Below are 14,842 nucleotides of genomic sequence, written 5' to 3'. Positions count from 1 at the left end.
CAGAAAACACAACAGCATTTCACAAAACGCCACAGCATTTCACAAATCGCCACAGCATTTCAGAAAACACAACAGCATTTCACAAAACGCCGCAGCATTTCACAAAACACTGCATCATTTCACATTGGACGGAAAGGGTATTCCTTAGGGAGAACACTTATTGTTTGTGATATTGTTTGTGGACAGAGCCAGCCAGAGAAGCACTGCTGTGATTGGTTGTTTTTGCTGCCAATCAAGAAATGACTTCGTGATTGGACCAACACATCAGCCGTTAGCCGTTAGCACACACTCAGAGCTCACAGCTCCTCATATCTGTTCAGAAACTGGACAAAAGTTATGCAAAACACAGACTGTCTATGTCATGGCGAATACAGTCGCTGCTTTATTTATGTCTGTATGACGTTGCTGTGAGTGTGGAAGGAGCAGCTACAGGTTAGTTTAGCCTGATCGATCCGATTCCGATTGGATTTACATGGAGATCCGGCCCGCCCCCTCTCCAGCGTCTTTTTTGAATCACAGGAGTAAACACAGAATTAATGCTTTATTAATTCATGGTTTTTAAGGGGCTTATCTCCATGTAAATACTATGGTAGACTACCCAGTTACTAAGTCAGCTTTCTGTCCCCAGAGTCAGAACTAAACATGGAGAAGCAGCGTTCAGTTATTATGCTCCAAATATCTGGAACAAACTCCCAGAAACCTGCAGGTCCGCTGCAACTCTGAATACTTTTAAATCCAGGCTGAAGACTTTTCTTTTTGTCGCTGCTTTTAATTGAACTATTCATATCTTAGACTGCACTGTAACTTTTATCCATGTACTTTTTCTTGTAATGTTTAATTGAACTATTTATATTTTAGACTGCACTGTAACTTTTATCCATGTATTTTTCCTTAATGTTTATTTGATTAGCTTTTCTTTTTTAATGCTTAATGTCTTTTTTTTTTTTGTAAAGCACTTTGAATTGCCTTGAGTTGAAAAGTGCTCTATAAATAAACTTGCCTTGCCTTACCCAATATTCGCATCGCTCTAATCGCTTGAGTTTCACCGTGGCTGTCAGCTGTGTTTGCTCCTGTCATTCAAACAAGACGCGCTGGAGAGGGGGCGGGAAGTATCTCCATGTAAATCCTATAGGAGATACCAACTACAACAAAATGAACATATTTGACAGTGATTTAATTGTAATACACGTTTCAAAGTGATGCCGAAGTAACTAATACTCCTCCACCACTCACATGCATGCCCGAGTATTATGGGGAAGATGCAGTCCGGGACACGAACGTTTGAGAAATTACGAACGGCTCATTTCGGAGGACACGCGCGCATCTGCTTGACGCCGGGACGACCAGCGACCCTCCCCTACAGGCGCTCGGACGCGAAGGCCCGCCCACAACTGCGTGCACGTCTGTGACCGCAGTTTTAATTTCCAGTGTGTATGTTGTTCTTACTGTTCTTACTGTGTTTTTAATGATATTATAACACATGGAATAAAACATTTGATGAATTGGAGCCACGTCTCCTGCCCTTCAGTATTACAAACGAGTGCCTAGTTGGTAATTTGAATAATTATTTCCTCGGATGCAATTCCCAAGGTGGCGTTGTCTGGCTTTTTGGTTAAATAGGATTTCAAACAAACACTCCCACATGCCGCCACAAAATGTCACATCAACTACCTTTCATAGTCAGCAGAGAAAAACCAGAGTGACGGACACAATTCAAGTTTAACAGCTTGAGCTTTATTTCAGCATGCATTGCATCATATTATATGATTCAACACAGGAAACACTCGGTGTGCTTTACTCTGCTGCTTCTTTTCCCTGTGAAAAAACAGATACATGGTTTTTGTGAGTTTGAATAAACCATAGGTGACAAAGAGGATTATAAACAGTTAATTTCATGGTAACTAAAGCTTACCTTGCCAGAGTCACGGCCCTTTGCTCTCAGTTTGTTGACCTGGGACTCTGCAATGTCAGCTCGCTCCTCAGCCTCCTCCAGCTCATTCTGGACCTTCCTGCACTTGGACAGATGGACATTGGCCTGCTCCTCCTTAAATACAAGAAGTATAAACATGTTTCCGTGTTTCAAATCATCTTTTGTGAATGAAGTGAGACATGGAACCAAGTTCCGAATGTGTGGAATATATGTGTGTCCTTACCGCCTCCTCAGCCTGCCTCTTGTAGGCCTTCACCTTCAGCTGCAATTTGTCAACCAGATCCTGCAGCCTGGCAGCATTTTTCTTGTCCTCCTCAGTCTGAGATAGAACATTTAGATTTGCATGTTTTAATATTTTAAAATGTTAGTTTGTAGGATAATATTGGTACTGTACATGTTAACTATGAAAGTGACTTCACCTGATAGGTGAGCTCCTTAACTCTCCTCTCATATTTGCGAACACCTTTAACAGCATCTACTCCACGTCTCTGCTCAGCCTCAACCTCTCCCTCCAGCTCACGCACCTTTTGGATAACATGAACACATTAAGTATCCAGCCTTTCTCAAAGTCTTTCTTCAGATATGTACATGTGTGTGTGATTCTTTTACCCTGGACTCAAGTTTCTGGAGCTGCTTCTTGCCACCCTTCATGGCCAGGTTCTCAGCCTCATCCAGACGGTGCTGCAGGTCCTTAACGGCAACCTCCAGGTTCTTCTTCATCCTCTCCAGGTGAGCACTAGTGTCTTGCTCCTTCTTCAGCTCCTCAGCCATCATAGCAGCCTGGAGGAGTCAGCAAAACATGTTCATTAGAAATATCTAGAACAAAAACATTGCTGTTAAAGTAAGAACACATGGCTTTGAAACCTACATCAGTGATGGCCTTCTTGGCCTTCTCCTCTGCATTCCTTGCTTCCTGAACAATGTCATCCACTTCACCCTGGATCTGGACCAGGTCTGTCTCAAGCTTCTTCTTGGTGTTCACAAGGCTTGTGTTCTAAAAGGTTCAAAGACGTAGCCTCCGAAGTCAACAGCTGTCTAATATTCACAATATGTAAGATCTCATTAGATTCTTGAATGATTGAAACATGATTGTGCTTGTTCACCTGAGAGTGCAGGAGTCCAACGCGCTCACTGGCATCAACCAGCTCTTGCTCAGCAATTTTGCGACTTCTCTCCGTCTGTTCCAGAGCAGCTCGAAGTTCCTCAATTTCAGCCACCATAAGACCGTTTCTGCGATCCACCATAGCAGCCTGCTCCTTGAAGTCCTCCTGGCCTCTGACGGCACCATCAAGGTGCAGTTGAGCATCCTAGTGAGAAAACGATCAGAAATATATCCATGAATGCCAAAATGTAGCCTCACGAAATATGTAACACTTGTGTTTTATACAATACCTTCAGCTGCGCCTGCACATTCCTGAGCTGCTTCTGGGACTCGGCAGCCTGGCGGTTGGCATGGCTGAGCTGAATCTCCATCTCGTTCAGATCTCCCTCCATCTTCTTCTTGATTCTCAGGGCATCGTTCCTGCTCCTGACCTCCGAGTCCAGAGTGCTCTGCATGGAGTCGGTCACTCTCTGGCTGTTCCTCTTGATCTGGTCCATCTCTTCATCTTTCTCTGCCAGCTTCCGGTCCACCTCACCCTTAATCTGGGTGAGCTCCAGCTGAACACGAAGGATCTTCGACTCTTCGTGTTCCAGAGTTCCCTAATGAGTTCAAACAATGAAGCACTCATCTTTGCCTTCAAACACTGAGACATCAGTCAATGGTTTGTAATGTTATACAATACCTCAGCCTCTTCAAGAGCTGTCTGGATCTCAGTCTTCTCTGTCTCCACCTGCTTCTTGGACTTCTCCAGCTCATGGATGTTCTTGCCAGTCTCACCCATCTGTTCAGTCAGGTCTGAGATCTCCTCTGCAGAAAGAGACATGTGTTTTATCATATTGTTGAACCTCGCAACAGATAGAGCCAGAAATCTAGGTGTAGTCGTGGACTCTGACCTGAGCTTCAACAGTCACATTAAAACAGTTACTAAATCAGCCTGCTATCACCTAAAGAACATATCTAGGATTAAAAGACTGATGTCACAGCAGGATCTGGAGACACGTGTCCATGCCTTTATCTTCAGTAGACTGGACTACTGCAATGGTGTCTTCACAGGTCTCACTAAAACATCTATTAGGAAGCTGCAGCTGATTCAGAACGCCGCTGCTCGAGTCCTCACTGACACTAAGAAAGTGGATCACATCACTCCTGTTCTGAAGTCTTCACACTGGCTTCCTGTGTGTCAAAGAATAGATTTCTAAATACTGCTGCTGGTTTATAAAGCACTGAATGGTTTAGGCACAAAATACATTACTGACCTCCTGCTAAACTCTGACTACTTTTAAATCCAGCAAGAAGACTTTTATTTTTGTCGCTGCTTTTAATTGAACTATTCATATCTTAAACTGCACTGTAACTTTTATCCATGTACTTTTCCTTTTAATGTTTCTTTTATTATCTTTTCTTTTTAATGAATGTTTTTAAATGCCATTGTCTGAATGTCTTTCAGATTTGTAAAGCACCTTGAATTGCCTTGTGTTGAAAGGTGCTGGATAAATAAACGTGCCTTGCCTAAATTGTACATTATGTAGAACTCACGTTGCAGGTTCTTGTTTTCACGCTTCATGGTCTCCAGATGATCAAGAGCCTCCTCATAAGAGTTCTTCATCTTGAACTGCTCAGTGCTGAGAGAACGAGCCTCCTTCTGTGCTCCCTCAAGCTCTGCCTGACCCTCTTCGTACTTCTGCTTCCACTCTGCCAACACCTGAATAATACAGTTCACGTGGTTATGTTCACGTAAGAGGGCGACATAAATATTCCTGTCATTGTTTGTGTGGTTTGGCCATAAAGTAAATGGTGTCACCTTGTCAAAGTTCCTCTGCTTTTTGTCCAGGTTGGCAGCAAGGCCATTGGCCCTCTCCACATCAATCATGAGGTCCTCCACCTCACTCTGCAGCCTCTGTTTGGTTTTCTCAAGAGAAGCACTCTTGGAATTCACTGCCTCAATCTGTTCCTCAGCCTCCTGAAGGCGCTGGGCGAGCTTTTTCCTGTTTGGAAATTGAGGTGTTTGTGGCTCAATTAAACTCGTAAAGTTACAAGTTATTTTCTAATTGTTAGAGAATATTTTAATGACATCTGTGCAGGGGAGAATGTTAGTGTTTTCCTATGTGTCCTGGCTGCAACTTAGAGCAGGGCACAGGTCAAAGGTCCTGCCTTCCTGTGGGGGAGTGTGGACCATGCGCGCAGATGACTTTAACAGACTTTCTTTGTCTCTAAACATGTGTTATATCGATTAGGATGGAAAGAGCGCGAATATAGGCCACTCCTACATTCTCTGTGTAGAATTGTTCTGTTCTGAAATGTTGGCTTGGGATTTACACGAGGAAGTTGTGTGGAAACCTTGCCAACGCTCCCGGCCGTTGGACTCTCAATAAACTCCGGTGTTTGATGTAAAGTGGACTCCAGTCTTCTATTTCTTCACATTGCTGATCAGAACTTTCCTTCACACTAATTATATTTGCCTATATGAAAGTAAGGAGCTATACACATTTTAAAATACTAATATCATGACCAGCGATTCAGGAATCAGTAGAGTTGCTGCGTGAATGCTACACGTCTGGCCATTGAACAGTTTGAATGTCACTCACTTGGACTCCTCGAGCTCCTCAGTGCGCTGGATGGCATCCGTCTCATACTTGGCCCTCCACTGAGCCACCTCGCTGTTGGCCTTGGACATCCCACGCTGCAGCTCAGCCTTGGCCTCCTGCTCCTCTTCAAACTGCTCCCTCAGCAGGTCACAGTCATGGCGGGCTGATTGCAGGCCATGGGCGAGAGCATTCTTGGCCTGTTGTAAGAAATATGATTAACCTTTACACCATTTCTGAATCACAAAGAAACCATACACAGTATCTTAATGGCTTCCGACCTTAAGCTCCTCCTCCATCTGCCTCTTCAGCTCGTCGATCTGCTGCGTGGAGGCCTGCTTGCCTCTGGTCAACTGAGAGACGAGAGCTTCCTTCTCTTCGACTTGACGGCTGAACTCGCCTTGTGTGAACAATATTATAATACGTTAGTTTGTGCTACGTTTCTCAATCTCACAAAGACCGTTCGCCAAAAACACGTAGATACCGTTTTCTGTCAGGAGACGTGCTTTCTGTGAACTCGTGTCACTGATTTGGCGGACGTTTTCATCGTGCTTGGTCTTCAGTTCGCTAAGTTGGTCCTCAAGAGCGCGGCACATCTTTTCAAGATTTCCCTAATGAGGAAGAAATAAACGAGATCAATGATCAGATTTTATTCACAGAGTAATCTACGTGATGTACTATGTTCATATTAACATCATATACTAATACAGAGGCATGTCGTGCGAGTGCACCTTCGCCTTAGCAACGTTCTCCATGTTGCTGGAGAGGTCGTCGATCTCCATCTTGTATTCGCTCTTCTCCTTCTCCAGCTTCTGCTTGACGCGCTGCAGGTTGTCGATCTGCTCTCCCAGCTCAGCCACACTGTCGGCCTGCTTCTTGCGGAGGGCAGCGGCAGTGGCTTCGTGCTGCAGAGTGGACTCCTCGAGGTCACGACGCAGCTTCTGGAACTCGGCCTCGCGCTTCTTGTTCATCTCGATCTGAGCGGCGGTGGCGCCTCCGGCGACCTCCAGCCTCTCACTGATCTCCTCGAGCTCCCTGGAGAGGTCGGCTCTCTGCTTCTCGACCTTGGCCCGCGCTGCACGCTCAGCCTCAATCTCCTCCTCCAGCTCCTCAATACGAGCCTGTCGAATAGACGTCTTCTCTTTCAGCAACCTTTCTCTTTATTACACATGATAGCACAAGAAGTGTAACACGACATCTCACCTGGAGCTCCTTGATCTTCTTCTGGAGCTGAGCGCCCAGAGACTGCTCATCTTCGATCTTGCTGAGGAGCTGACTGCATTCAAAGTCCTTCCTGTGAAAGTGATCAAGTGCATTGAGTTCATGCAATTGAACACTTCTTTAAAAACATGTATGTTATTTAAACAGAAAAACGAAGTTACTTTTTGATCTTCTCATCATACTGCTGCTTGTCATTCTCAAGGTCCATGATGGACTCCTGGGCCTGTTTGAGGTCTCCCTCGAGCTTCCTCTTGGTCCTCTCCAGGTCCATACGCAGCTTCTTCTCTTGCTCCAAAGAACCCTCCAGCTGAACACAGGGATACACTTTAAATGATCATGTTCCAGAATAATGTTGCTTTGCCGAATCACGTGAGTGCAAACGTACATCATCCACTTGCTGCTCCAGCTTGGTCTTGGCCTTCGTCAGAGAGTTGACTTTGTCTTCCTCTGCCTGCAGGTCATCCAGAGTCTGCTGGTGAGCCTCCTGGAGGGCTTTCTTCTCCTTGCTCAGCTTAAGGACGCTCTCATCCTGAGAGGCCATCTCCTCGGTCAGGTTCTTCACCTACGGGTGCACGAAATGGTCAACACCAAGAACCCTATCGTTTCACTTCACTTCATGCACAGATTATGAGTTCCACACCTTGTTCTCGGTGGCATGTTTCTCCTTCTCCACTTTGGCCAAGGTCAGCTCCAGGTCATCAATGTCCTTCTTGAGCTCAGAGCACTCATCCTCCAGCTTCCTCTTCTTGGCCGTGAGCTCAGCATTCATTTCCTCCTCATCCTCCAGTCTCTCACTTGTCTCTTTGAGCTTGGCCTCCAACTGAATCTTACTCTTGATAAGTCCCTCACATCTTTCCTCAGCATCAGACAGATTCTCTCCTTCCTACATTTTTATGAAAACAGACGTCAGCGCTTTCATATTCACAAACATGACAAATCGTATTTGTCTGTTGATGTTTACTTACAGATGAGACTTGCAGCGTCAGATCATTCTTCTCTTGCAGAAGGGAAACCATCTTCTGCTCCAGCTCCTTCTTCTTGGCCAGGGCAGTCGCCAGGTCACTTTTCATCTTCTCATAGTTCTCCTTCATATTCGCCAGCTCCTTCTCAGTTTCCGCACTCTGCAGCAGAGGCTTGATCTTGTAGTAGACCTTCATCCACGGCCAGTGTTTCACGTTCATGAAGGAGCGCACGTTGTACTGGATGGTATAAATGGCGTCCCTGTGGAAAGTAAATTGCTGTTAGGAACTAAATATATACTTTATTATTAATGTCATGACTCTTCACTCAAACAGGCTGTTTTCAACGTGCTTCCTTGCTGCCATCTCCACAAACTGCCTTCTCATGAGGAAACCACGGCATATAGCCTGAGTCATGGTGACCAGAGATGCCAGTTTTTCATCTCTCATCTCCTCAAGGGTACCAAGCAGACCAGCCTTGAAGAACACCTGAACACAGAGAGAACATACATGTATTCTATTTTCCACCAGGTCAGACTTGCAGTATGATAACCAAGTGGTCGATTAAATAGTCACTCAAAGCGTTTAAATCTGAAGAACCGCCTTAGACAGGATGTCATAACATTTCCACAATCACTTGGTGTACAAGGCAATATTTAAAATACCTATCAATGGCCACTTGGGGGCGACATTTCCCCACTTCCATGTCTTAATCGTTCCTTCATTCATGGCCTTAATTTCCGAGACGTTTTGGAGATGGCATTCCAGCCAGCATAAGAACACTGAAGTATATCAATGCAATCAAGGTGCTTACCTTTGTGTGTCCGAATCTGTACTCATCATGAGGAACATCAATTGACCCAAGCAGCTTCTCTGAAGCCTTCTTGTTGTCCATGAACTGACCCTCAGGGATGACACTGGCATTCAGTATCTTGTATCTAAATAACAAAGTTTATGTTAAGTGACAGCATTTTATTTGTCATCATTTTCATTAAAAACATATTTTCAAATAACTATTGATACCTCTGCTTGAAGTCGGCATAGGGGATTCTGCTGGGGAAACCCTTTCTGCAGATTCTAATACCCTCCAGGACACCGTTACACCGCAGCTGGTGGATAACCAGGAAGTTCTCCATCAAACCTGAACAGACACGTCATCATGAATCTAACACAACCTAACCCAGTCATCACGACTATCGAGGTCTGGTGTGTGTGTACCTGGAGTCTTCGTCTCATTGGGGATCAGGCAGCGCACAAAGTGAGGATGGGTGGCCCTCAAGTTCGTCATCAGCTTGCCCAAGTTGTCCTGTAGATCAAATAGTAACGTGTTAGTTTGATTACAGACCGACACATTGTAAGATGAGCTTGCAGTGCACCTTACCCTGAACTGTGACGACACCGTCTGCATCGAACCACCCTTCTTCTTGCCTCCCTTCCCTGCCTTATCTGTGGATGTTGTGTTAGAATGTCACACACATTGCATAAACACAAGTAACAGTTGATATAAATAAATAATAATACAAATATATGGAAATGAGTTTGAGTTAGCTGTAGTTCAAATCATACCTTCAACTACTGGAGGATACAGCAGCCCCAGCAGCTTCACTGAAGATTTCTGGTACAGCAGAATGACAGAGTCGTTCAGGGGGTCCTTGTTCTTGTCCAGCCAGCCGGTGACGTTGTAGTCCACGGTACCGGCGTAGTGCACCATGGCGAAGTGGGCCTCAGCCTTGCCCTTTGCGGGCTTCGGCTTCTCAAATGCTCTGTTTTTGCCAAGATGCTGGTCGTACAGCTTGTTCTTGAAGGATGAGTCTGAGGCCTTGGGGAACATGCACTCCTCTTCAAGGATGGAGAAGATGCCCATGGGCTTGAACAAGTTGAAAGAGGTATATCATTTAGTGATGCATTAGAACAAATAAGAAAACAGATACATAATGACAACATGAAGTGCTTACCTTTTCAATCAGCTCAATGCAGGCAGCCAGGTCCATCCCAAAGTCAATGAACTCCCAGATGATGCCCTCCTTCTTGTACTCCTCTTGCTCCAGGACGAACATGGTGTGGTTGAAGAACTGTTGCAGTTTCTCGTTGGTGAAGTTGATGCACAGCTGTTCCATGCTGTTGTACTGCATTGGCACAAATCATCACAATGATCTCTTGCAATAATCATGATTTTGACTTGAAAAGTAGCATTTTCACAATGTCTTACATCAAAGATCTCAAAGCCAGCGATATCCAGGACTCCGATATAGTACTGCCTGGGTTGTTTGGTGTCCAGCATCTGGTTGATACGGACGACCATCCACAAGAACATCCTCTCGTAGATCGACTTGGCCAGGGCCGGCACTGCGTTACTCACCTGAACAAAACAAACACATCATTTCATCAGGATTGCTAAACAGTCTTTATAAAATGCTGGATAACTGGTATTTCGAGTCATTTGATGCATAAATAAACTTCTTAAAAGTAGAGCTAACTTCCATACTGCGTCTGGCGTTAAAAACTATAACTATATAATATAAAAACACATCTACTGAACATCTGAATGAAGGGTTACATCTCTGTTACCTGAGGTACAGTCTGTCCCTTGGTCACATAGTCATTTCCGACCTTCACTCTCGGATAGCACAGAGCCTTCAGCATGTCAGTGGAGTTCAGACCCAGCAAATAAGCAACCTTGTCAGCATCTGTAATAATTCAGAAATGTCCATCATCATTTGTGAAGAACACAATGTTGTGAAGAAATGTACCAATGCTGTTTCCAAGCTCTAAGCTGTGAGCTAGGATGAAACACTCACTCTCTGTGCCATCGGGCTCAGCCTGCTCCTCGCGCTGCTTTTGCTTGAACTTCATGTTGCCATGGTGAAGCACAGCACCGGTCATCTTGTAGATGCTCATCTTCTCTTCATTAGTGAAGCCCAGGATATCAATAGCATTCTGATTTCAGAAGAAGTGCCCACACAAAACATAAACCCTTTCAGAAAACGCCGTTTTGATTTTGCATGTCAGCACAAAATAAATGTAAACATCACTTACATCAGTGGCTTCCAGCTCGACTTTGTCATCGATGCTGGCCACCGTGATGTGACCCTGACTGCACATGGGGAAGTCGTAGGGGTTGGTTGAGATGAGGGACAGTTCTGCAGATTTAACAAAGGGGAAAACATGTCAATAAACATGTTTCATATGTAAATAAAAACTATGCCATATCTGAATGTTCTGACCAATCAGCTCAGGTATGTGGGCAGTCATCATCTGGTAGAAGATGTGGTAGCCTCTCTCGTCAGGAAGCTGGAACGTGACTCTCGACTTCTCCAGCAGATCTACAAGTCGTGATCATGTCAGAGCCGGGCTACATCTTACTTACAGCAGATTGTACTATAAGGATTGTTACTTACAAGTCTCGATATCAGCGCTAGCCAGTTTGCCAGATGCGTGGAAATGGATTCTGATGAATTTACCCTGTTTGGAAAGACATAATCGTCGATGTCCGGCCACATGTGCAACGTGTACGAATCATCCTCTCGTGCGTAGAAACTGTTCCATACTTACAAAACGAGAAGAGTTGTCATTCCTCACAGTTTTGGCGTTACCATAAGCCTCCAGCAGGGGGTTGGCTGCGATAATCTGGTCCTCCAGTGAACCCTAGAAACCAAGTTGGGAACTGATATCAGGAAATGACTTTATTTCTTAATCCCTGGACAAATGATAAAAGTAAAGAATCTTGATTTGTAATCATCAGAGTTCCATACCTTTGATGTGTCTCTCGCCTTGCCTCCGCCGACTGAGATGGTGGCAAAGTACTGGATGACGCGCTTGGTGTTCACCGTCTTTCCAGCACCAGATTCTCCACTGGGTATAGAGACACATTATAATAGAGACACATTATAGAACATTTCATCAAGATATTTGCCGTTTTTGAACAAAGTCAACAAATGTAAATGTAGCAAACGTACGTGATCAAGACCGACTGGTTCTCCCGATCTGTCGAATGAAAAGTAGAACAGCTTAGTGAGAGACTGAAGCAGCAACCTTGGTTCTGATCAGTTCTGCATTGGTGTGGTAATGACTTACCGATAAGCATGAACTGATAAGCGTTGTCAGAGACAGAGAAGATGTGCGGCGGAGCCTCCATACGCTTCTTGCCTCTGTAGGCATTTACGACTTCCATGTCGTACACCGGGAGCATCTTGTAGGGGTTCACGGTGGCACAGAACAGCCCCGAGTAGGTCTACAGGGGGTCACAGATCATTCAATGTCACTTCATGTTTCCCGCATCACTTTGTAACGTCATTAGGCACACTGTCTTACGTAGATCATCCATGCTGCGTAGCGCTCTTTGAGGTTGTACAGCACCGAGGCTTCGTTGAGGTGCGTCATCATGACCATGTCCTCAATCTTGTCGTACTTGGGAGGGTTCATCGGAAAGACGTCCTCTTCTTTCACGACCCTCTCCTAGAACAGGAAATGTGTTGGAATGAGAACTCATGAAATTGAATTCCTTGCACACTGAGTTAATGATACTAACCTCCTCAGTGGTCAAGACTTTGACGGTGACTTTGCCATCGTCTTTCTTGAGGATCATTCCCTTCAAGTACAGCTCCTTGACATCAGACACGTAGCAGGCGCTCTTGGCATCGAAAGGTGCGCTTTGAGCCTCGATTCTTTCCCTCTCTGGTTTACGGAGGTAAATGGAAGCCGCGCCATACTGGGCCATCTCTGCGTCTGTACTCATGATTGCGGTCTAGGTCTGGGTAGCAAGTCAAACAACATCCATTTTAGAATTCAGCTCATGCCATTGAACATTAATACATGTTATGGTGTTGTACTAAACGGCATATATCCACATCAGAATCACTTTCATTGCATCATCACAAGGGACCTTTACTGTAATTCAGGGATGGGCAAATGGCAGCCCTCAGATTAATTTACAAACAACATAATTAATAAAAATAAATATTATTGTTTTATGTGTAGTACTGATACCGTCCACTAGACTCCTAGTTATGTCGCGAGCTGCGTACATGATTTCGTTCGGCAGCCAAATACCGGGAACTAATCTGTGACGCTTTTGTGTGTATTGTGTTTGTTTCCCGGGGAAACACTCACAGGAAACACCGGCTGTTGTTCCGCCTGCTGTGACGGTAAGTTACCGCGTGTAATGATGACATCACTTGTTACTTGTTAGACGCTTTTCTCCAAAGCGAATTACATACTCAGTACTGTGGACAATCCCCACTGGAGCACTTTGGGGTGAAGTGTCTTGCCCAGTGGGGTTTGAACCTGAATGCACTACCCACTGCGCCACACGCCTCCCAATTATGCCTTTAGCTTAAAGCTGTTTTTATCATCTGAATTTAGCGAAACAAGTTTAATATTCTAAAAACCAAGACTTTGTTTATTTGAAACCAGATGAAAACAAACTGTCACGGACTCTGCCGTGTTATCTATGATCACTACGCCTTTCATTCATAATGTAACCGGGGGGGCGCTGAGGAACAGCAGAGAGCTCACAGGTGTCTGTGTGCACACTCCCCTTGCTGTGCGTCAGCAGAGGCTACAAGTGGCTTAGGTTCAAGTTAGACAGCTAACCTCTGGGTAGTGTTCATGACTTCATGCTTATGTCTTCTTAATGTTCATCTCAATGCACACACGTGCTTTCCAATAGTTTAAAATAGTGTGTGAACTGATGTTTGTTCAGTGGCTTCAGAGGATGCTCCTGAGAGATCGAAACATGTCAATGAAGATCAGACTTAGTATATTTGTTAATAATTACATACAATACATGGAATTTTTGTGTGTGTGTGTGTGTGTGTGTGTGTGTGTGTGTGTGTGTGTGTGTGTGTGTGTGTGTGTGTGTGTGTGTGTGTGTGTGTGTGTGTGTGTGTGTGTGTGTGTGTGTGTGTGTGTGTGTGTGTGTGTGTGTGTGTGTGTGTGTGTGTGTTCCAAGTGAATCTGCGGCCCCCTGGTGGCCAGTACATACATGATGTGGCCCAAGTCGCCCGTCCTGCTGTAATTACATTAAGTTGCTCAACTCGCACCCCAAATGTCTCGTGCACGTGTGTCTCGTGCACGTGTGTGGCGTGAGGTCCCTCCTCAGGGTCTATTCCCGAGGTATATTCCCTTTCCCCATTAAAGAGGTCCAACTGGCGAACAGACTGTAAAGACTATTCAAGCTCATTCTTATATGTGGCTGTATAAATAAAATGCAGTTGACTGATTGAAGTAAAAAATGAACACTAGCTTTTACATTTTAAAACCCGAGATCACTCGTAACACAACAAACACGTGAATGGTAGAAGTTGTACTTACCTTACTCTTCCCACTTGTGAAAAAATGTCGTATTCCACAAACCTAATGAAAAAGAAAATAATTAGTCAGTGCAGGAAATAAAAAGAAATATTATTATTATTAATAATGATTAATTTTAAAGTTAAGTGAAAAGGATATATTGCGTCAGAGGAAAGCAACGATTGCTTTGAATATCAATAAATACATTATCATGACATTTGAACAGATTTGTTAAATGGAAATCAGAAGAGAAGACCCCTCACCACGAGCAGGCACTCACTGGTCGTCCACCACTCCCCTCCAGCCGTCCGTGGACCCCTTATATTCAGTCTGGCTTGCTTACATTGCAGAAGTTCAACAGACTGATGTGCCAAATATGGTAAGGATGACGGATGGGTCATGAGGTATTTAATATTTTGCTGATACTTCATTTGGGAGAATCCCTGCCTTATGTGATGAGTTGCTAAGGGAGATGACGGTCTCATTCTTTTGTAATCGTGCTTGTTTGTGCCTTTACATATTAGTAGTGGCGGTTCATTGTGGGGAGCTTTAAATCGCTTCATAAAACCCACCCTTCTGCTTAGCGTCTTAACATCTGTTGCTTCGAGTGTTGCTTTTATTGCTTTTAAATTGTCTATTGTTTTACTTGTTTTACCCACTGTCATACTCCATCAGGTGATTTGAGTAGTTCCCAAATGTGTGTGGAGGTGAAAGAATTGGGCGTGTCATCAATGAGTGGGAGGTCAGAAGGCTCGCC

General features: G+C 44.6%; 2 protein-coding genes across 2 annotated transcripts in view; one reads left to right on the top strand and one right to left on the bottom strand.

Moving 5' to 3' along the window:
- LOC117441582 (zinc finger protein 271-like) overlaps positions 1 to 14,842 on the top strand; it is a 450,813-nt gene that overhangs the window by 65,829 nt on the left and 370,142 nt on the right. The gene's annotated exons all lie outside the window — the stretch shown is intronic.
- On the bottom strand, positions 1,773 to 12,529 carry LOC117441579 (myosin heavy chain, fast skeletal muscle-like). Its single transcript, XM_034077644.1, has 39 exons — positions 12,323 to 12,529; positions 12,106 to 12,249; positions 11,869 to 12,025; positions 11,751 to 11,778; positions 11,547 to 11,646; positions 11,347 to 11,439; positions 11,193 to 11,256; positions 11,019 to 11,117; positions 10,831 to 10,934; positions 10,593 to 10,731; positions 10,363 to 10,481; positions 10,004 to 10,153; positions 9,750 to 9,920; positions 9,361 to 9,661; positions 9,176 to 9,240; positions 9,013 to 9,100; positions 8,818 to 8,935; positions 8,609 to 8,732; positions 8,147 to 8,283; positions 7,801 to 8,056; positions 7,476 to 7,718; positions 7,221 to 7,397; positions 6,997 to 7,142; positions 6,818 to 6,908; positions 6,346 to 6,735; positions 6,099 to 6,225; positions 5,896 to 6,014; positions 5,618 to 5,814; positions 4,834 to 5,017; positions 4,569 to 4,734; positions 3,715 to 3,839; positions 3,323 to 3,631; positions 3,034 to 3,237; positions 2,799 to 2,924; positions 2,540 to 2,710; positions 2,350 to 2,454; positions 2,154 to 2,249; positions 1,913 to 2,044; positions 1,773 to 1,815 (listed from the first exon to the last, which is right to left on the bottom strand). Exons 1-39 carry the CDS (start codon positions 12,527 to 12,529, stop codon positions 1,795 to 1,797), a joined length of 5,793 nt encoding a protein of 1,930 aa, XP_033933535.1. The 3' UTR covers positions 1,773 to 1,794.

Source organism: Pseudochaenichthys georgianus, unplaced genomic scaffold (genome assembly GCF_902827115.2).
Source record: "Pseudochaenichthys georgianus unplaced genomic scaffold, fPseGeo1.2 scaffold_180_arrow_ctg1, whole genome shotgun sequence".
Taxonomy (NCBI): Eukaryota; Metazoa; Chordata; class Actinopteri; order Perciformes; family Channichthyidae; genus Pseudochaenichthys; species Pseudochaenichthys georgianus.
The sequence above is the reverse complement of the archived record's forward strand: the minus strand, read 5'-3'. Positions and strand labels throughout refer to the sequence as shown.